The sequence below is a fragment of the Psammomys obesus genome, unplaced genomic scaffold, assembly GCF_907164565.1.
Source record: "Psammomys obesus unplaced genomic scaffold, mPsaObe1.curated_primary_1811, whole genome shotgun sequence".
Lineage (NCBI taxonomy): Eukaryota > Metazoa > Chordata > Mammalia > Rodentia > Muridae > Psammomys > Psammomys obesus.
Genome location: NW_026585691.1, coordinates 1,964,868 through 1,987,630, shown reverse-complemented (window position 1 = coordinate 1,987,630; position 22,763 = coordinate 1,964,868). Strand labels below are relative to the sequence as shown.

Below are 22,763 nucleotides of genomic sequence, written 5' to 3'. Positions count from 1 at the left end.
AAGGAAGGAAGGAGGGAGGGAAGGAGGAAAGGAGGGAGGGAGGGAGGGAGGGAGGGAAGGAGGAAAGGAAGGAAGGAAGGAAGGAAGGAAGGAAGGAAGGAAGGAAGGAGGGAAGGAGGAAAGGAGGGAGGGAGGGAGGAAGGGAGGGAGGGAGGGAAGGAAGGAAGGAAGGAAGGAAGGAAGGAAGGAAGGAAGGAAGGAAGGAATTAAGGAAGGAAGGAAGGAGGGAAGGAAGGAAGGAAACAGTGGTCTGGGAAACAGCCGACCTGTAGAGCGCTTACCCTGCAAGCCAGGCCTGCCCTGTGTAGGCAGCCAATCTGCACATCTCTAATTATGTCTCCTGTGATGCCCCACGCCCAGCCACCACTGCTGGGATCCCAGCATTCTTGTCAGACTCTAACTGGGGTAGGGCCCAGAAGCTGTGCCAGGTCACCACATGACCTGGGCCCAGTGACTTCCTGTCTCCAGTGCACTCTCTGCCAAGAGGTTTGTAAAGCCTTAGACACGGACATTCTCTGCGGTGGGAAGATGAAGAAATGCTGATATCCAGGGCAGGCAAATAGGGAAGGTAGCCTGGGATAGGGAGCTTCAAGACTCAGCACACAGTGGTGCCATCTTCAGAAGACTGCTCAGGAAAGGTGGCTAAGAAAGAGAGCCCACAGCCTCTCTAATGGAGAAGCCTCCCAAAAGACGTTGCCTCACACCTTTGGGAATAGGCAGGCTGTTCCTGGACCTTCTGTCCTATCTCCACTAGCAGCAGGGCCTGGTTATAAATGTTATACACCCCAGGCCTCTGTCCACCTTCTACAAGTGGAGGGCTGTGCATATTCATAAAACTGTATTTAGTGGTTACTGTTATCAGCTGGACAATCACCTGGAAAATGGGTTTCGAGGCATATCTGTGGTGAAGTATTTTGCTTGTGTTATTCTGCTATACTGTTGGTGGGACCATTCCCTAGGCAAAAGATCCTTACTGCTTTTTTCTTTTGCTTTGTTTGGTTGTTTTGTTGACTGTTTTTGGTTTGGTTTGGTTTGGGGTTACTTGGGGTGTGTTTTGTTTTGTTTTGTTTTGTTTTCAAGACAGGGATTTTCTGTATAACCCTGGCTGTCCTGGAACTCACTCTGTAGACCAGGCTGGTCTCAAGCTCAAAGATCTGCCTGCTCCCCACCCCCACTCCCAGCCTCACCCCAGTACTGCTTTAAAGAGGAGAAAGGGAGCTGAGCTGTAGCATTTGCGTTCTTTGCTCTCTTCTGCCTGTGGATATAATATAACCAGCTGCTTCAGGTTTCTGATGCCCTGACTTCCCCAACATGATGGAATGTAACTTCAAACTGTGAGCTGAAATAAACATTTGTGATTCTTATGTTGCTTTTGTCAGAGTGTTTTGTGACTACAACAGGAAACTACTGAGACAGTACCGTAGCTAGGAACATCGAGAACATGACGTGCACAGTGAGGAATGCCTCACATGGGTTCTTTAGAATCAGCCAGGCACTTTGGCAGACTCCACATCATCTTAAAAATCCTTCCTTGGAAAGGGAGGAGGAGGATGAAACCAAGTAAGCTAAATGCTAACAGCTTCAGAGGCAGGGCTACAGATGGGCAGAGTGCCACTCTCTGCTTGGAGTCTGGTTGAAAATTACCATCATAAAGAATTTTTTTAAAAGATGAAAGAAAAAAAAACATTCAAGAATGTAAGTGAAGAAAAACGCATTATCATCATGTGTGTTGTGTATTGGTGTGTGGGTGTGGGTGTATGTGTTGTGTGTATGCGTGTATAGTGTGTGTGTGTGTTATCAATTCACGGATTTTGAGATAAGATGCAATGGTTAGTCTCGTCAATTTGAAAGAGTCTAGAATCACCTGGGAGATAAGCCTCTGGCACGTAGGCAGAGAATTATCTTTTTTTTCTTTAGACAGGCTCTCACTATATAGTTCTGCTGTCCTAGAACGCTATGGACCAGGCTGACCTCCACCCCACAGAGATCTGCCTGCCTCTGCCTCCTGAGTGCTGGGATTAGAGGCGTGAGGAGGAGATTATCGTGACTGAGCTAACTGAGGCGGAAGACCCTCACCTGAGGGAGGCGCCATCTTCTGGACTGTATGAGCGGAAAGGAAGCTGAGCTGTGCGCATCCCACCTCAGGCTCCTGCAGCCTTGATTTCCCCACAGTGATGGGCTTGAACTGTGAGCCAGGATAAACCCTTTCTCGCCTAGGTTGTTTCTGTCAGGGTATCTTGTCACAGCGACAGGGAAAGAAACTATGTAACAGAGCCTCACATGACTAGGGCTAGTGAGAACTCAGTTTGGGTTAGGAAGGAGCATGATACAGTTCTGGCTGGGAAGACAGTAAGAAACCCACTGAATGACCCCTGGGGAAACTTTCCTATTCTTATACAGAAAGAGACAGGCATGAGCTTCTTCCACCGGATGTCCTGTCTGGATATGTTGATGGGGACAGCAGCAGCCATTTTACCACCTTGAGGCCTATCGTGAGCCTGTACCATGACACGGAGAGAGCATCCAGGGGCGTGGCAAGGACCTGGGTTCTTCCTGCATAAGCTGCCGAGGCCATGATTCTTACCCGAAAGTAACTACCACAGTGGCCACAAAGGAAAAAAATGTCGGTCTCTCCTGCCCTAACCTCAAAATCAGGTCATTTGCCTCCAAGCCCAGAGCTTGCATCTCTGTGCTACTCCACCTGCACACATTCAGGGCTGGGCTAACACCCTTGACCTCACACTGACTTTAGAAAACACAGGTCAGGCACCAGACCCAACCTGACCACCCATCCCTGACTTCAAGCCCTAAAGGACAAAGATCCTAGGAAGGCACAGCTTAGGCATGCCCTACACCAGAAGGAAGGTCCTCAGCCTAGCTGTGCCCCGTGGGAAGCCAGGCTCCTCTCATTTCCATTGCCTTCCTCTGCGACTGCCCCATAAATCTCCAGTTTATTAATCCTTTACATGAAGCAGTCAGTGTGGGATCCTGATTTACTCCCTGTTCATAAAACACCAAGAAATTAAAGATGGAAATTACCCAGAAAGACACGAGCCTCCGGTGGGGAGCCCCTAGCAGTTCCTGGCCTAAACCCAGGTCCTCTCTGCCCTTCCTACCTTCGAGGCTTGGGAACCGGTGATGTCATCCCCTGTCCTCATTCTCCTCTTTGAAGCAATGTTGCCTCCCACCCACACTGCCAGCTAGACCTGGTTTCGCACAGCAGGATGCGAGGCATTCCACAGATGGGTTTCCCCAAACCGACTCTTTGAAGATCTCTTCCTAAGGCCCTTTTGCCACACAGCTGTTCAAATGTCAAAACATGGGGCTGAGGGTGTAGTTCAGCTAGCAGATTGCTTGCCTAGCGTGCCCAGATCCTGGTTTCCATCCTGAGTACTGTGTCTAGCAGGCACAGTGTTGCACACTTGTAATCCCAGCACTCTGGAGATAGAAGCAAGAGGATACAAAGTCCTCTTGCTTAACCTCAGCTACATAGCAAGTTTGAGGCCAGACTGGGATAAATAAGGCACCACCTCAACCTATTCTCTGGACAAAAACGTAAGAGCATGTATGAAACCCAGAGACAGAACCAGAGGTAAAACAGAAGGAAGGTTGTTTGGTTGTTTGTTTGTTTGTTTGTTTGTCTGTCTGTTTAATGGTTTCCTATCAAGAGGTGCAAGGGTGTAAGACCACCCTCATTCCTCAGCCTGGGAATAATATCTCACCCAATACTCCACCCTCTCCTAGCTACTCAGTGTCCTGATGCTTCTGAAAGTCCGGCAGACACTGGCTCTTTCTAGTAATGTCTCAGAGGACTCAAGGCTCCAAGCTCCAGTGCTTCACCCTGAACCCAGAAGTTGGCTTCTAAGCCCCACCTCGTCCCACAGGTCAAGGAGAGCCCAGGAAGGCTTTAGGACTGTCTCAAGGCCAGGCTGCCCCAGTTCGGTGTGACAGCAGATCTTCGGGGACGCACTGGCTCCCAGGTCCACACGTGACTACATTCCTGACACATGGGGGCTCTCTTAGGTTATAAGGCTGCAGGGGACAGAAGCTGTATCCCTGGCAGAGACAAGGCTTCTTAGAGGAAGCAGCGTCTGGGCTGGCCCGTGAAAAAGAAGAAAGGTTCAGACAGACAAAGGAAGCCTAAAGGGCATCACATGCGCCAACAGCACGAGCCAGCAGAGAGGTGGGCCATAGCCCAGTGGTGCTGGAAACATGCTGAAGCCTGGGCACCATGCAACTCGGCAAAAGGGGAGAAAGATTATGCAGAGAGGCAGCTAACTGGGCCTTGACTGCCACGTTAATGAGTTTTGACTTTATCCTGAGGGCAACGGGGAAGCATTAAAGGGTTTCCGACAGTGCAGCAGCCTGGTCCACTTTGCACTCAAAAAGATCCTTCGTCCTGCCTCAGAGAGTGTGGACTGAGATGGACTGAGGGAGGGGGCAGGAGGCTGTGCCCTGTGAAGGCTCCTGGGCCAGGAGCAAGGCTGCCCGACACCCACCAAGGCCTCAGCGGAGTCCTGAGTGACAAGGCAGAGAGTAGGCCTTGGGTGTATAGGGCAGGCTACACTGAAGACGTGGCTTGAACCCAATCCTCTGGCTCAAGAAAGGTCCCTGTGAGCATGTGTCCACCTGCAACAGTGGTTGCCCCTGTCGCCCTCATCTCAGGGGCCCCACGTGCCCACTCCAGGGCGCTGTGTCAGGTGCCCCACGTGCCCTCTCCAGGGCGCTGTGTACTGCCCTCCTAGACTGTCACACCGGGCAGTGGGTCCCTTCATTCCCACAGACACAGTCCCTTTAGGACCAGCCTGTTGCCTTCATTCCTAATGTGGAAGCTATGGAGAGCAAGGATCAACTTAGGGGTTGGGTTTCTCACAGAACCCACTCTTCCCAGAACAAGCAAGTCCTCCGACACATGGGGTCTAATACCTTGTCTCCTTCCAAATCACTTTCTCCAAAGGAATCTCCTCGGTTCTTCTTTCTTTTTCTTTCCTTTTCTTTTGAGACAGGATCTCAATGTAAGCCCAAGATGGTGTCTAACTCCCTAAATAACTGAGGATGGCCTTGAATGTCTGAGCATTCTGCCTCTGATTCCCCAGTGCTTGGGCGTGAATCACCATTCCGTTTCTTTAGTGCCAGGGGTGGGCCCTGTGGCTGTGTGCATGCCAGGCCAGCACCCACCAGCTGAGCCCCTGCTCTCTCATGTAGCCGCCAAGTAAGAAAACCTGCTTTCAGTACCTAGCCTGTGAGTGATTCTGAATTCTCACACAGCTGGGCAGAGCAGTGCCAAAGCTGCCATCCCCTGACGTAGGAAATGCCAGGCACACCTTCCACCTGCCCACAGGGACGGTCAGGGACTCAAGGAAGCCTTCGTCAGCATAACAGTAGCTTAGAAGAGGGCTTCCTCGAAGGCAGTGCACGAGAGCTGGACAGAGAGCCATCAAAAAGCTGACAGCCAAGGGCCGGGGTGTGGCTCAGGTGGCACAGTGTTTGCACACTCAATGCATTGGTTTTAATTCCCCCCGTCTTGTAAGCCAGATATGGTGCTGCACGTGCCAGCATTGACTGGGAGTCAGCCAGAAGGCACAAAGCTCTGTTATCAAAGCACAACTGAGTCCGCAGTCTTAGAGGGCACTCACTGGGGGGAGGGCAACATGGGGGGAGGGGTTGCAAGTACTATAATCCCAGTACTGGGGAGATAGAGGTGGGGAAATCAGGAGATCAAGTTCATCTCCAATACAGTGAATTCAGGTCCAGCCTGGGCTACATCAGACCTCACCTTAAAATGTAAAAAATGTTTAAGATGGCCCCCATTTCACTTGGGCACTGTGCTCTCTGAAGGGCAGGCTGCCTGCCCTCTCTTTCTCCTCCACGGCTTTGCCCACTGTGAAGGTGAGAGGAGGCCCACTGCAGAATGATAAGGGGCAGATAAGCCACTCTCCTGTCTGGGTGGGTATAAATCACAGTGGGAGCTTTGGGGCTGGCATCTTCTTTGGCATTCAAAGTCTCATTAATTATACATTAAGTGTTTGGAAGGAAAAGGCATCAGTAGCCTATAGGATGTGTTTGCATAGTAATAGAGGATTGATTAGATGCAATATCTATACCGTGGGCTACTGGGATCCGGGTCCCCCGGCTTTGCAGTGGCAGTAAATTACAGCCACAAAAATCTCAGCCCTGGTAAATTATTGCATCTGAATCGCTGAAGGGATTCTCAGCGCCTAAGAATGAGAGACAGTAGTCACCTGGCCAAGAGCAGGAAGCAGGCAGGGCCTCATGCCCACAGCTGGGAACCCAGTTTCCTGGGTGGACAGCCCCCAACCCAGGCCTGAGCCCACTGCATCTGCAGGATACAGACCAGGAGCAACTTCCTAAGCCTAGATTCTGCTAGCAGCTCAGTCAGGATTCCCTCTGGGAATCGGAGGCTTGAGTAAAAAGGCAACGTGAGTGCTGTTTCTTCAACTGAAGGCTGTGCGTCCCCTCTTAATGAGAAGCTGGGGAGGCCTGAAGCACAGCCGCTCCCACTCTTGGGGAGATGAAGGCTGCCAAAATCCTGCCGTCTGGAGCCCATGCTGGCACCTCCCAGAGGCAGGAGAAATAGGCTTCCACCTGAGAAGTGACAATAATGACAGCATTTGCTGTGTGCTGGGTCAGCTCCATACCCGATGTATTGATTACAATACATTGTAATCCTGTGTGCCAGCTGATACCACAAACTCCACGCAAGGGTATGGAAGATGGTTCAGTAGGTAAACAATGGCTGTATAAGCATGGAGACCTCGGTTCAGGTTCCCAACAGCCAGGTAAAAAGCCAAGTGGGGAAGAAGTACATCCGTAACCCCAACATTGGAGAGGAGGAGACCAGAGCCTCCCTGGGGCTTACAGGACAGTCTAGCCAGCTGGTGAGTCTCAGGTTCGGGGAAAGACCCTGCCTCAAAAGACATGGTGGAGAGCGAATGAGGAAGACCCTCTATGCCCACGTCTTGCCATCTTGTGTATATGCACTATGTGCACACATATACAAATAAACAAACAAACTCATGTTCAGATGGAGAAACTGAGGCACACAGCAACATTCCCAAGACACCAGCGTTAGGAGGGTGCTTGTGTTGAAACCTTCCCTGACCTCCTCATTTAAAACTGCAGCCCCTCCTCAGCCCACCACTCCCTTTCCTCCTGCTCTGTCCCCTCTATCACTTGTCACCTTGTCATCTGCTAAGTTATTCACACTCTAACACACCCACAGAGATGAAGGGGGGTGTCTGTGTCCCTTGCGTTGTCACACTACTTCCACCAACAACCCACAGCAGGCGCTCAGTAAAGACTCCATGGTGGGATTCTCCCAGTTACTCATCCAAGATGACCCAGCTTTTGCATGCAGGGCTGGATTCAAATCTAGATACCCTGGTCTCTGACTCACGATCCTGCACGACAGAGCTTACCAGGAAAGACAGCCTTCTCTCTGATTGAAATGTGTGAGTGTCGTGGGGTGCCAGCTCTCTCCACAGTGAGTGAGACTCCCCTGGCAACAGCCAGCCTGGAGACTTTCTAGTCCCCCACCCCCAGCTGAGCTAGGAATAAAGCCAGGACTTGTAGAAACAGCTCCCATCTGACTCTCTGCAAGCAAAGTCATGCAGACCTGAGAATGAGTCCTTCCAGACACACCTCACCTGATCAAGACAGGCTGGTGGCGCCCACCTGCAGCAAAGCCCAGCTCCAGTGCCTGGCACCATGAGGGGGTGCACCCACTGACAGTGGTAGGGGCCACCTGAGACCCTGGAGCCCTTGTCTGGGTTTGCTGAGCTCCACCTACCTCCCCGGTCCTCAGTCACCATCTGCAGGAAGGCTGTGCAGCTCACACTGCCCCTATCCCAGCATCCCCTGCTAAGCCAGCTGTCACACACAGGAACAACAGTTCCTTCTCTGAACCCATGCAGTATCAAATGCTCTTTGCACCCAGAGGCAGCACCCACCAGGGTAGGGAGCCAGAGTCTCGGAGTCCCAGGCACTAGGAGCCAACATTTCATCATGGTACATAAACCAAAGAGATGGAAGATAAGTCCCTCCCCTTCTCCAACATACAGCTACAGAGTCCGAAGTGCCACTTGCTCATCAGGGCATCCCTTGGTCCTCCTGAGATGGACCTGGCTGCCTTTGTTGCTTTTGCATCCCTGTCCTGAATCTTTTCCTGCCCCTCTCTTTCTCTGAGATAGCAGTCCTTTCCTCCAATGAAGCACCATGTGTGTTTGTGTGTGTGTCTGTGTGTGTGTGTTATGTGTGTTCATGTTCATGTATATATATATGAGCATGTAGGCCAGTGGTTAACCTCAGGTATCATTCTTCAACCCCTGTCTAGCTTGCTCTCATGACCTGGCTCAGTCTCTTGCTGCACAAGCATGAAAGCCTGAGTTGAGATTCCCCATCATCCACACAGAAAACCAGGTAAGGCAGAGCACCCTTGTCACTCCAGCACTGGGAGGCAAAGACGGGTGGATCCTCAGAGCTCACAGCCGGCCAGTCTAGCCGAATCTGTAAGCTCCGGGTTCAGTGAAAGACCCTGCCTCAAAAATAAATCAATTAATAAGAATGACACTCAACACCAAGCATGCATACACAAGCAGACACACATGAACACACACACAGAACAAATGAGAAACAGCACTGCAAGCCACATCCACAGAGGGAATGTAGCCCTGATACTGGGCTGTGGAGAAGGTGCTGTTTGGGTGCAGCCTTCCTGAGGAAGCTTTTGGGATGCCTTTTGTGACATAAGATCGTCAATTATGCGTTAGGGGTTTGAAATGAAAGGAAAAGATACACTTCATCCTCTTTGTTTCCCAAGGCCAGCCCAGGCCCATGGTATCTTTGGTATCTAGACAGGAATCAACAGAAGGGTGAAGCTTCTCTGCTGTTTCCTTCTGCAGAACTAAGAGCAGGAACTAGAGAAGCAGGTGACAGACCCAGGCTGGCCTGGGCTGGTTCCGACCCAGACCTGTTTCAGGAGAACATCTCCCCTGCCTCACTGTTCTCCCAAAGCCCAGGATCTCCACCTGCGGAGCCAGGGCCCTTACCTGACAGCTGGAGGAGCTGAGAGAAAAGCAACGGTTTCTAGGGAATCTTTCTGAAGTCCACTTCCCCCTTAATTCTGGGAAGAAACTCTGAACCAGAAAAAAAGAAAAGGCTAAAAAGGCTTATTATAATGACCTTCAAGAAAAGCAGCTACATTTTACCTTGAGAACTGCAGGACTGAAAGCAAGTCTGTATGGACCATGCAAATGAGATGCAAACACGAATGCAAATGGCCTAAGGCTGTTCTAGCTGCACTAACAGCAGCTTTCCCATGCTTAGAATGCCTCTAGAGGGAGGCAGAGAGAAGGGACACGGGGCAATTAGCAGGTACTCTGGGGGCTGTGAGAGGCTTGTCTAGGGATGGGAGGAAGAGGCAGGGGACATCCTCGATACCTTACAGAGGCCACAGCCCCAGGGCACTCTATGCACTTGAGAGCTTCCCAACCTTGGCAAGATCTGGCCATACTGGGCCTTCAGCATGTGTAAAGACGTGTGGAGACCTGAGGTGCTGCCGACACTTAGAAACGTAGCCACTTGCAGGCAAAAACACACGAAGAAGCACAGGGACTGGCTGTCACCGTCTCATGACACTATGCTCAGAAACTGATATAAATACATATTCATAGAAAACACATCAAGAGACATCATCACTCACAAAGACCCATGAGGGGACGAAAATACCCACATACACAGGGCAGTCAAACAGGTCTATCTGGAAAGGAAGATACGAATGACTGAAATACCTGCTTGCCGATATGCCATGGAAACTTGAACCGCAAAGCAGCCATATGAGGTAGGGCTGATTATTTAAAATTCATAGACAAGGAAAAGGAGGAGCCCCAAAGGTGAGCTGAGCCAAGCATGTCAAGGTATGCCTGTAATCCTGGTACTTGGGAGGTGGAGGCAGGAGGATTAAGGCCAGTCTCCAAAAGAGTCTGAAGCCAGACTGGGCTCTATGGGCAACCCTGTCTCAATATATATATATAAAAGCCAAAGACGATGACCTGATACCCCAAAAGCAAGAGCAAAGAACAAGAGAAAGAATGAGCAGTGTTCACAGTGATGGAGAGCCCAGACTTGGGACAAGCTCGTGAAAACCTCCACCCTGGAGCCCAAGACACATTTCTTTTCTGAGCGACAGAGTATCCCGAGGCTGGCCTCAAGCTTGAGATCCTCCTGCCTCAGCCTCCTGAGCACTGTGATCACAGATGGACACCGCTGCACCCAACCCAGACATAGTAGCTTTCTTTCCTTTGAGACAAGGTCTCATGTAGCCCAGGTTACATGTAGCTTCCAGCTCACTTGTAGACCTGGATAATCTTAAACTCCCAATCCTTCTGCCTCCGCTTCCCACGTGCTGAAGTTATGGGTGTGCCCTGCAACCTCTGGTGTTATACAGGTCTAGAGATTGAATCCAGAGCTTCGCACATGCTGGGCAAGCACTTCCTTCTGAGCCACAGCCTCAGCTCAAGCCTCACCTCATTTTCCGTGATGTCACATGCTATAGCATTCCCCTCTGTCCATTTGCCCCAGAACCTCCCCAGTCCTAGCGGGATGGGAGAATGCTCGCCAGCTCCACACTGTCCATCCTGCTCTGTCATCCTCTCATCTGACAGTACTCATTACTTCTGCTCTGTGGATAATCTAATTTGGAAATCTGAGGGAGGAGATGAGTGATTTCCAAATGGGATACAGGACAGGGTTTTCAGAAGCCACCTGTCCCTGGCTGACTGTGCACAGAAGAGAGTGACTCTTTCCCAAAAAGTATACAAACTTGAAATGCCACCCTGCCCACTCGCTCCTCCACACACAGAGAGAAATGTGCTTTTCAGAGCAAAGAATGAATAAGCCTTCTTGCTTCCTGCTACAATGCATGGAGTCATTATGGGAAGTCACCACTCCTCCCGGGATCCTTGTCCTTGGTCACCTATGCGAGGCAGAGTAGGCCAGCCTTGTCTCTCTCATACCTTGTAGGCTTCCTGACACTCACAGTGTTCCCCAGAACTGTGTCCTGTCCCCGTGACTCACTGCCGATGCCGGGTAGAGGGAAGCCGAGGCCTGAACACCAGTCATGGGAGCAAGACAAGTTCACCCACCACTGTGAGCCCCAGGCCCATCTACCCAAGACCTTTTCCATCTGCCCAGTAACTGCCTCAGGGAGAAGGGAGAAGGGAGGCCAACAGGGAGCGGGCCAGCCTTCGAACACGAGGCCTGATTATCTGTGTGTACCCAAGGGGCTGCGAAATGCCAGTTCGCTGGTTCTGAGTGTAGTTCAGAGCCTCAGACTCCCTTTCCAAATTAATATTCATGGGGCTGGCATGCCATTTATTTGCATATGTAGATTATTGCTCATCCTCTGCAGGAAAGAAAAAGTTTGGGGGTGTTTATATTTATTGTATTTATTTTAAGCTCGGGTGATAAAGCAGGCGGGTCAGGCTGGGGAAGGGCAGGAAAGTAGATCCTAGAGACAGGATCTAACAAAACCAACTCCAAAGCAGTCTTTGGAAGGTATCCTACGAAGAGCCCCTCCCTCAGAAAGCCCTGGACTGTTGCAATTCCAGGTTGGCATCCGGTTTGGGCCTGTCACTTGAACTTTCCAAGACCCTGCTTCTTTCATTCACATGTGTGTTCCTGTCGGCAATCGCCTGGAGACTTTGGGTGAGGGCTCGCCACTCTAGGACCCTGTTTGAGGGTGAAGTGTGATGTTTAGCGCACACCCACAGTCCAAGTGCTTACTGGGCTGTGGCACTCTCAGAACACGCTAGCCGTTCCCTTCTGCGCTAGACCCTGTGCTCCTGGCGCCTCAGGGAAGGTCCACCCTGCCCTCTGTCATCGGAAGCCGTCAGCGACTCTGAGAACCATTTATTCAGTCTTCTCCTGGTCCACTGGCCTCACCCCCTTTTCTGCCACAAGTAAAGTGCTCACTGAAAAGATGACAGTCTGAAGTACGTAGTTCAAAGCCCTGGGGACCCACTAAAGCAGCAGATCAGACTGAGACCGGAAGCCAACAGACCAGGAGCGGTGAGAAGATACTTAGGTATAGATGGATGAAGGCTAACCTTGTGCCCGCCCCCAGCGCCCCCTGCTGGCCAGCTCTGCTCCCTGAACCACTGCAAGACAGTTACAAGGTGACTATAAACTGCCTGAAGTAATGTTCCACATATGGGAAGCATTCATTAAAATTAGTCCCTTCCGTTGAGGTTGAATGGAAAAAAACCGGTTTTTTTTCCCTCAGGAAAATAATCTATTCCTGTAGTTTATGAATTCAATAAATCCCGGCTGAGATCCAGGCCTGGTGATGCATGCCTGTAATCCCAGCACTCGGGAGGATCAAGAATTCAAGGTCATTTGTTGCTACACAGATGAGTTCAAGGCCAGTCTATGCTGTGTGAGACCCTGTCTCAATAAATAAACAAATATTCACTGAATTGCTCTGTAGGCCCTGGTTCATCCCCCACCTACTGGCCACAGTGTTGGTCACAAATAAGGACCCCGCCCACCTCATCTTGGATCTCAGTGGGTTTAGGACCCAACTGGGAGGGTCATGGAACACCTTGAAATAATGCTAAATAACGACACCAGCAGTGTCCTATTAAACACGGAATTTGCGGTGTGAGCCGTAATTGCTACAGAAGTTCAGGCAAGGAGAGGTCAATACTTCAAGATCACGGTGGGCGCCAGGGGAGGGCTAATGAGGCTGCAGCTCAAAGCAGGCCTTACAAAGAGGGTGTTTCTGGAAAACCCTGGCAAGGGCAGGGCTTGCTGCTGTGGCAAAGAAGCCTAAACGTAAGGCAAGGCGTAAGGCGCAAGGCGCAGGGACCTAGCAGGCAAGACGAGGAGGAGCCCAGAGTTGAAGACCTAGTGGGGGAGGCAAGAGAGAAGTTGAGGTGAGAAGAGACTTAGGAGGGGAGGAGGGAAGAGGCTTAGCAGAGCAGGAGAAAAGATAAAACCAAGGCAGGCTGTGAAGAGCCCAGATATCTGCTTGGAGATCTTAGGTCTCATCCTGTGAGTGAACGGTCCATGTAAGCCAGCTTTGGAGATATCTTGAAGAAAAATAAAAATAAAAAAAAAAAAGACTGAAAATTCCCCCAGCACCTTGTCAGTGGCCCCAGAGATGTACAATGGGCTCAGAGCACAAATTCAGAACTCACGGCCACCTCTGCACTAATAGCTCCTTCATTGAGGCCCACAGACTGTTCTAGAAAGCATGTCCTTCCAACACCTATCCCTGTGTCACAAGATGGCAGAGCAGGAGGCTGGTGTCACCAGGGATAGGAAAAGATGCTACTAAAGTCCTTGAGTCCAAGCACTGAGAATATGGCTTTGCAGTGAAAACAGCCCAGAATGAAAGACTTTTGAAGAATGGGTGTCTTCAGATGTCATGATAGCCAGGCATCAAAAACTGCTACTATTATCCAAGCCAGTGTTGCGCGTACGCCTGGAATTCCAAACCCAGGAGGCGGTAACAAGAGGACTGAAAGTTCAAGGTCATCGTCATCCATTAGTGAATTTGAGGGTAGCCTGGGCTACATGTCAAAAATACATCCCCCCAAACCCCTGTAGCGATGATGATGACGATGACAATAATATAATGCTGAGACATGGCCTAAGAGGTCAAGGTGAGGAAGCAACCAGGACTGGAAGCGTGGAGTCCAGCACTGGAGGGAGCAGCAGGAGCTGCCTCTGGCCACGATGGCGATGTCTACCCAGCAAGCACCATCAACCACCAGCCTGGGTTTGTGGCTCGGTGGGTAGAGCATGCAACGAACAAGAAAGAAGCCCTCGGTTTGAGCCCCCAAACCACGAAAACCCAACGTGGTGATATATGCCTGTATCCCAGCTCTCAGGGGGTGGAGGCAGGAGGATTCAAAGTCCAAGGTCATCCTCAGCTACATAGGGACTCTGGGATGCATATGACCCTGTCTCAAAGCTGTTTCTATGTTTAGCCTGATTTGCTCCACACCACCACTGAGAATGAAGAGGCAAGAATAAACCAAGCACACAGAGCTTTCAACCTTCCTTGGCTACCATGGCAGTCTCAGGGTATGCCCTAAACTAACGCCCCTCCAGGAAGCCTGCCATGACTGCATGGTTTTCTTCTATGGTTGCTTTCCTGGCCATTTTGCCTCCTCTGGCTCTGCCTTCTGACTCTCTCTTGGTGGATGTGGTAGAATCCACACATGTCCCCCAAGCTGGGTTTACACTCCCGGAAGTTCAAGGTCAAATCTTCAAATTCTCTACCTGTATTGGTCAAATGTAGCTATTGGGCTAACTCATATTTATCTTTCCAATCAACCCCATTATACAGATGAATAAACTGAAGCTCAAAAGGTTAAAATTCTTTGCCCAGAGTTATGAGGTTTAAACAGAGAGGATTCAAACCCAGGTCTTGAACTCTCGGTAGCTGACTGATGTTTGATGCTTCTTTATCCTTTCCAATTTTGTTCGTTTCTGAGACTTAAAAGCTAATCAAGATTGTTCTAGACCAGGTGTGAAAATCTCTTCACCTTGCCTCTGCTTAGTTTAGGCATGGCACTGGACTCCCAAGTTTAGCCAAGAAGACTAGAGGCAAAGTTTAACCACAGGCGGGGAAAGGATCCCTTCCCTGCCTTTTCTGCACTGCAGATGCTTTTGAGGACGTAACATTTGGAACCACTGCAGCCATTTTGTGACCTTGAGAACAAAAGCTGAAAAGTATCTGGATCTCCGATGATGCAGCTAAGGCACTGAAAGAAACAACCTTGGAGCAGAAAATAGCCTGGACCTCTTGTTATGGGCGGTACCAAGTCCTGTATTGTTTCAGCTAGGAGAGTGCAGCTCTTCTGTTGCTTGTAGCTCTGACACCCTCTTCAGTCGAGGGCTCTTGTCTCTATAGCTACCTGAGCTGTTACAGAAGATAAATGACAAGCATAAGTCCCATTCCCCACCCTCATTGAGCCTACCCCAGGATTCAATCTGTATTTGATTTTGAGTCTCCCCTTCCTTGCCGTCTGTGACGCTATCATTTTCCCCTTTTCTGAGCCTGGCTGATCCCAAGTTTCTGCCTCACATCCTGACAGTGCTCTTACCATTCTCTTCCTCTACCTTTGCAGATCAAGATACATGCAAGGTACTCGCACAGGCCCAGAGAGGCCATCAGCACAAGTTCGACATCCTAAATATTTGTTCTTTGAAACGTCTTTCTCAATTAGATCTCACCCAAATGTTCCACTCAGGCTGAATGAATTCCAACTTCATGCTCCAGAACAGGCATGTTGAGCCTGCATAATTACTGCTGCTAGCTTTATTTGTTATATTTAAAAAAAGAAAAGAAAGAAAGAAACATGGATTGTTGTTCCTTCTCGACTGTAAAATAATCAATAAACAGAATCCAGATGAAAAATACCAGCATTTAGGGAGAACAATTCTGCTATGATTCTTCTCTCTGGGACCTAATTAATGCACATGGTAGATGGACCCCATCACCAATGGAAGAGGCTCCCCTCCCGCTGAGATTCCGCTCCAAGTCAGAGGCAGACAGACCAACAGAAGGTGTCAACAAACAGACTCCTCAAAGCCAGCTCCCACTGGCTGGTTCCCGCCCCCCTTTCTCCCTAAGAACACCTTGCATGGTGACTGTCAAATGAAGCAGTCCAGCAGTGGAAGAAGAGTCATGCTGACTCCATCCTGTCTTCCCTTCCTCTCTTTCTTCTTTTCCATTCTTTCCATCCTCCCTCCCTTCCTCGATGTGGAGACAGGGTCTCCCGCAGCCCACTCCTTGGACTTGCAGCTTAGTGGAGGGTGACCTTGAACTCCTCATCCTCCTGCCTCCACTGCCTAAGTGCTGAAATTACAGGCCTGTGCCACCACACCTGGTTTGTTCTGTGCTGAGGTTCAAACCCAGGGCTCCAAGCAAGCTACTCCAAGCACTCCACCAGCTGAGCCACCTCCTCAACCCACTTCCTTTCTCTAAAATGAAGAAGACACACCTTTCTGGACAATGACCACCCTGCTATGAAAGTTTCATGAGGTGCTCAGGGACCAGGTGACACCTTCTCGATTATAACACCACTTTAACAAACCCCCACAGAGCCACAGGGCACAGAGCCTGCAGCCAATGCGGGACACCTATTTATTCCCTAATTACATGACAATATATTCTCTGTGTGTGTGCTGATGAAGATAAAATATTCTTTTAATTCTACAGCCACCTGGGGGCTGGGGGCTGGGGCTGCACATAAGCTCGTCCTGGGCGTCCCTGGTGCTAAATCACAGCCCTGCCCCAGCCCCCACTCCAGAACAGGAGGGTCTGCAGGAAAATCAGCCCCTTGCCTCTGTTCCCCACACCCACAGTGAGAACATCAGCGTGGCTGGGAGCTGGATAGAAATGGCAGTTAGGAAGACCACCCCAGGCCCACTGAATCACGAGATAAGCCGAGAACGGGTCCAAGGAGCTGTGATTCTCCAAGCCCTTCCGCTACAAAAGAACGACCCCCGTCAGTCTCCCAGACTGGAAGACTTCGGTTTTAACGCTTATCTATTGACGTGTGTGCGTGTGTGTATAGGTGTCTATGGGTGTTTGTGCACACGCCGGTGTATGCGCGTGTGCATGCAGAAAGCTGCGGTCAGCCTCAGGTGTCATCCCAGGAGCTTGTCCACCTTGTTTTCGAGACCGGTTCTCTCACTGGGACCTGGGACTCACCTGGTAGGCTAGGCTGGCTGTCTGTCTAGTGGTCCCAGGGTCCTCCTGTCTCTGCCTCCCCAGTGCTGGGATTACGGAGCACACACTACCATGCTCAGGATCGGGTCATCACGCTTGCTCAGTAAGCACGTTACTGACTGAGCCATAACCTGAATGGGACACCTGGACTCAGCAGCAGCGGAGTCCCCCAGACTGCACTGCTGTCCCCATATAGACTCGGGGGTCCGCCTGTCTGTACAGTGGGGCTCCACAGCCTGCCAAGCAGCTGGGTGCTGGAGCTTCAGAGGTACAGTCACCTGGCAGCGGTCTCTATGGAGACCTAGCAAGATCCCAGCTGTCACATGCACCAGCTCCCTCCTGCCGTGCCCTGACCAGCAGCAGCTCTACCGGGCAGCTCTCTAGTGCCACATATAAGGTCAGCAACACTGCTGTTCCAGGTCTCCAAACTTCATAGGCAACTGTGTCCATTTGTCACCACGGAGCAGAGCCACTTGAGGCAGTGCTGGGGTCATTTGCTACATCGCCAGCAGTGCTTCAGAGGCCCTTGGTGGCGTGTCTCTTCCTTCACTAGAGTGTGGGAGGGAAGGAGCCAGGATGTCGGCATAGTGAGCTGGGGACCGTCGCTGTCTGATCAGGGTCCCTGGGCCCAAGGAGGAACTGCAGAACTACCTGCTGCCCAAATGTCCCTAGGAGGAGAAATGTCCAACTCATACAAAGCCCAGAATATCCAAGTACCTAGATTCTACTGCGTGCATCTATTTGTTTCTTTATTTATTTATTATGGAGAGCATGGCGTGCCAGGGCATGCGTGCGGAGGTCAGAGGACAGCTTCGTGGGATTCGTCCCTCTCCTCCCACCACCTGAGTCTCCAGCATCCAACTCAAGTTGTCGGGCTCGGCAGCAAGCCCCCTTGCCCAGCCGAGCCATCTCACCTGCCAGCACCCACCTTCTCAAAGTGAGGCTGGGGAGGAGCAAAGGAATGCATGAAACCTGGAGGGGTGAGGAAAACAGGCCGGAGGAGAGCAGCCACAGCAGCTTCCACAGCTGTCTCCCTGGCCCTAAGGTCTCAGGGCTCACCTTCCGCCTCCGTAGAGGTGAAGGTGGACCTGTGGGCCGGACGCCGAGTCCTCATCGGCCCTGACTCTGATGTCCTCGGCCCAGCGTTCCACTGCCTGGGGTTAGCAATTAGGGCTCCTGAATCCCTTCTTCTCCAGGGGCACCTGTGAGGCTCCCTGTAGATCCCGCAGGAGTGGTTTCAGCTGAGGATGCCTGCCCTACTCGGCTACACAGCAACCCCTGCTGCGCTCCACGCGCGCCTCACGGGCCACGCGAGAGCCAGGTCCGTGACGCCTGAAAGCAGACACAGCGCGAGCACAAACTCGCCATCGGTGGGCACGGCTCCTCTCAGGAGATGCTGGTGCTCGCGCCCTGCCTCTAACCTTCCAACCTGCTGGCCCTCCAGCCTCTTCATCCCGCAGCGGCCTCACACCTGCCTCAGCTGAAGAAAGTGATGAAGTCAGCATGGGAAGACAGAACAGGTCCTCGGCCCTTAGGCGGGGAAGCTAAATCACTTCCCCTCGACCCCTGGCCCGCTCTAAGAGTCCCTGGCTTCTGGGGCTTCGGGGCTGCTCTGAGGAATGGGAGGAAAGGGGAGGACTGCAGTTACAGGGCTCCAATCTTCTAGCGGTTTAAGCAATATCTCAGCAACAGCAAGAGCCGATGCCTGGTGCACACCGCTGGGAAATCCGCCAAAGGAACAGAAGGTGAAGCGCCATCCCAGGCTGGGGGAGGGGGCTGATGGCAATGCCCTGGGGCACCGGACTGAACCTTCGGGGCGCGGGGTGAGGAGGGGCGGGCAAGGGCCGGTGGGCGGGCCTCCCCGCAGACTCCTGCTGTGCGGCCTCGCCGGAGCCCGCTCCGGACTGCAGTCCATCAACCCCGGAAAGCGGGGAAGCGGGAGGTCGGCGGATCCCGGCCCCCGCCCCGGGCCGGGCTCGGCGGTCCCGGCCGCCGGCCGCGCGCCACCACCTGGCCGGGACCTTAACCCCAGTTCACTCGAAAGAGTGCCGGGCGCCGGTGTGCCGGGCGCGAGGACCCGCGCCGGGGGCCGGGGCGGCAGGGGGCCGGGGCGGCGGGGGGCTCTCGCCGCCCCGGAGCATCCTCGGTGCTCTGCCGGCTCCCGGAGGGGCTGGGCGTGGGGGAGCGCGCGACCCCGGTCGCCCGGACCGGCTTCTCTCGAGAGCGTCGCCAGCCCGGGAGAATGCCGGTGGCCTCGCAGCCCGGGCTCACGGGGACGGAGTCCCGCGGCGCCGCATGGGGCGTGGGAGGCGGTTCCAGGAAGAAGCAAGCGGGGGTGCGAGGGCTCGGGACCCGCCAGGCGGAGACCGGCGCTCGCGGACCACGGACGGTCCCACCCGCGACCTTGGTCCCGCAAGGAATGATTTCACCTATTTGTAAGTCCTCTTCACACACGCACACACGCACACTAAAAACTAGGAGACTAAAGCAAGTCTTGGGGGAAGGTGGCTGCGCCCCAGGACCACCGTGTCTGCCCACCCACAGCTCCACCGCCCACGACTGCGAGAGAAGTTGGGAACTTCGGGACAGCCACCCACGGGCGCGGGAGGAGTGACTCGCTTCTCCTTTAACTTTGGGGTTTTGGAGTCCCCGCCGAGGGTGGGAGGTAGGTCGTCGGGGTGACCGACAGGACTGCAGAGGGCCCGGGGTTCTCCTGGAGAGAGTGGGGAGGCAGGACAAGGGGGAAAAGAGTGAGTCCACGTCGCGCGTGGCGCCGACTGGGCTCCGCGGGGACCTGCGCGCGGCCGCGCAGCGCTGCGTCCGGACCCGGCTCGGGAGGACGCGGCGCGGGGCGGGTGTCCCGCGCCCCGGGCGAGTCCGCGAGCCGTGCCGAGCCGGCGGGGCTCTCCCTCCGGACCCCCGCCCCGCGACTCCCGGCTCTTCCCCCGCACGTGGAAACGCGGTGGCGCTGCGTCCCGACTGCGGCCGGGGGACGCGCCCGGCCGGCGAGGCTCTCCCCGGCGCGCACAGCCCCGCGGCGCTCCCGCCAGCCCCCGGCCCCTCGGCCCCGGCCAGCCTCGCCTCCCCCGGCCCTGACCAGGCGGGGCAGCCCGGGGGCCCGCGGGGCTGGTGGAAAGTTAGTGGCGGTGCCGCCAAGCCCCCTCCCCTGGGCTGGAGCCCACACCACGGCCCAGCGTCCCCACAGCGTCCCCACAGCGTCCCCACAGCGTCCCCACAGCGCCCCGAGGCTCCGGGTCCCCGTGGACCCCACCCAACCACCTACCTGCATCCGCGGCGCGCCCGGGGCTCCCGGCCGGCCGCGCGGTCCGGAGCCCTGCAGGTCCCCAGCAGGAGCGGGAGCTGCGAACCGCCACGAGCCGGGCACCCGGCTCCGGGCACTGAGAACGAGTGAGCGAACAGGAGGCTGAAGCCGCTGCGACTCTGCCTCGGCAGCCCCCACCCCCTGCGTCCTCGGCCCCTCCCTCCGCCCTCCTCCCTCCGCTCTCCCTCCTCCGCCTTCCTCCCTCTTTGGTCCTTTCAGACCCCGAGATCGCGCGCAGTCGCTCCCTCTTCTTCCTGGCTCTCTCCGCCGGTGGCCTTCTTTCATTCCTTCGGTTCTCTTCTCACTTCCCTACTCTGCCTCCGTTCATTCTTTTACCGTTTCTCCCCGCTCCCTCTCTTCTGAATTTCCCTTCCTTTTAACCCCTCGTGTCTGTCTCCTCTTTCTCTTCCCTTCTTTCTTTTTCCCTCCCGGTGGATCGGAGTGGCCTCCTCACCTATTCTTTCTAGAAGCTCTGGCTGGGCAAGGCAGCCCGGGACAAAAGGGAACAAGGAATATGCCCCAAACTGAGCTTTTGACAAGCCGAGGACAGGGACCCGGGAAACGCAAAAAAAAAAAAAAAAGCAAAGAACTCAGTGTACAGAAACAGCTGCTCTGAGCCGCACGTGGTGAAGCGCAGACATTGAAGTCCCAGAGCAAAAACTTGCCATGCCGTGGTCAGCTCCAAAGGCTGGACTCGACCAGCTCTGCTTCCTGCAGCCTGGGGCAGGGCTTTAAACCAGGGACGGGGAGCACAGAGGGGTGCTTGCTAATGACGGCTCGGAGGCCTGGCACCGCCCCCAGAGGCACCGGGAAGACCAGCCCGCTGCGACACCTTAGGCCACAAACAGCTACAGCAAGAGGGTCCTGGCCCGGTGGTGGGGACGCCTGGCCATTGCGAGTGGCACAGGAAGCCCTCCGTCCCCTTCTTCTCTCCAAGATGTGAGAGGCTCGCTCCTGCCTCCCTGCTCGTCAGAGGTGGAAATGGTGGGGTGTTTCCTTCCCTTGAACTCAAACCCAAGTGAGGAGTCCACACTTGGGGAAGGTGGCGTGCACCTGGAGGAAGAATTTTACCAAAAAAGCAGGGATATTGTTTGTGGTTTGGGGGATAAGCCACTAGGTACAGGCTCCTGTGCAGCCAGAGGAAGAAGCTCTTTCCAGAAGCGCCAGACCACGTTTCTCCCAAGCCAGGGTTTACCCATAACTGCTGCCCTGCCCCGCCCCACCCCGGCCCCCACTACCAGTGTGAGCAGAGGAGATCTTTCTGCTTTGGGGTTTCAAGGCCCCAAAGCCCCACACCAACATCCGCAGCCGTTCCTCACCTTGGAATGTTAAATCGAATAGACAGCTGATGCCTGGGCCTCTTATTCACAAGCTGGAAGCAGAGCTTGTGGTGGTGGCCGAGACAGGGCGAGGCGAGGCCCTTAGCCAACACGCCTGTACTTATACTGCACCCCCACACACACACCGTGAGTCCATCCTTAAATTCTGCACCTAAGGAGTTCTCTGCCCCCTCTCTAGTGCCCTCCTATGCAGGACCCACTATCTAGCTGATATATTCAGTTCCCATCTGAGGAGACAAAATTTGACACTGAAAGAGTCCACAGCCCCACAGGGTGTGACTCTCATTCGGGGAGGCCAGCTCCACTCACTGTGACACTAGTCACTTAATTCCTCTAGCCTCAGTTTCCTTGTTTGTAAACTGGAACACTAACAGCACCACAAGCCCTCTGAGAATAGCAAAGCCCAGTTCCTGGCACTGTGAACGGTGGTATTTGGCCATTGTCTGCAGCTAATATTAACTTAATTAAAATTAAACTAGGCTTTGCACTGCTTCATCTTCACAGTGGCTCTTGGGTTCTGAGCTCCACCTCTACCCTGCCCCTCACCCGACTTCTGTGTGGCAGTACCCGTTTCTAAGTGGGTTCACGGACGCGGGTGGGTCTTTCTGGATAACCATGGTACTCAAGAGCAATACAAAGCAGGCTGCCCTGCCCCTCTGGTCCCTCTGCTGCACTCACAGGCCGCCAGGCCGGAATCGTGTGTCTAAGGATGGCTGAGGGGGAAGGGCTGGGTGCCTGGTTCTCTGCCATATTCTAAAAAGCTGCATGGATCTATAAAGCTGGGTTTTCCCTGCCCAGTGGCAGGCCTCCAAGAACACATGTCACAACAGAGCCAGAAGCACTTTTAGCAAACATCTCTGGGAGTCAGCTCCAGGTCGGCTGGAACCCACAATCCATCATTCACTTGCCAGGAGAGCCTGCTTGAAGGGGCCCCTGCTAGAGACATTGTAGCACTTGGCCTGACCCAACTCTTGCAAGTTTATCTGGGAAGTTTAACGTCTGCGACTATGTTACTCGCCTAAGGGTAGAATCTGAAACAAAAGTCCACCTGCCACCCAAAAGCTTACACTCTGCTGGATATGGCGGCACTGGGCCATGCCAGGCTGCCCTTGAACTTCTTGTGTAACTAGGATGACCTTGAACTTCTGCCTCCACTGCCTAAGTACTAGGATTACAGGTGAATGACACCATGCCAGGTTTTACGCAGTGCTGGGAATCAAACCCAGGACATCATACATGTTAGGCAATCACTGTACCAGCTGAGCTACAGCCCCATCAGACACATGCACACAGAAGCTATATACATTCAACCTGGGGGAGAAGAAAAAGGTACCAT

General features: G+C 53.3%; 1 protein-coding gene across 19 annotated transcripts in view; it reads right to left on the bottom strand.

Annotated features, from left to right (window-relative positions):
* Positions 1–20,255, bottom strand: part of Megf11 (multiple EGF like domains 11) — a 313,387-nt gene extending 293,132 nt beyond the window's left edge. For 6 of the 19 annotated variants that reach the window (XM_055597173.1, XM_055597183.1, XM_055597227.1 and 3 more), the window contains exon 1: positions 20,049–20,253. In XM_055597173.1, coding sequence (XP_055453148.1) covers positions 20,049–20,054 — 6 coding nt within the window. In that variant the 5' untranslated portion in view covers positions 20,055–20,253. Of the gene's footprint in view, positions 1–20,048 lie in introns of all 19 variants that reach the window. The other 13 variants (XM_055597290.1, XM_055597237.1, XM_055597274.1 and 10 more) reach the window with 5 other exon arrangements.
* Between the last annotated feature and the right edge of the window lie 2,508 nt (positions 20,256–22,763).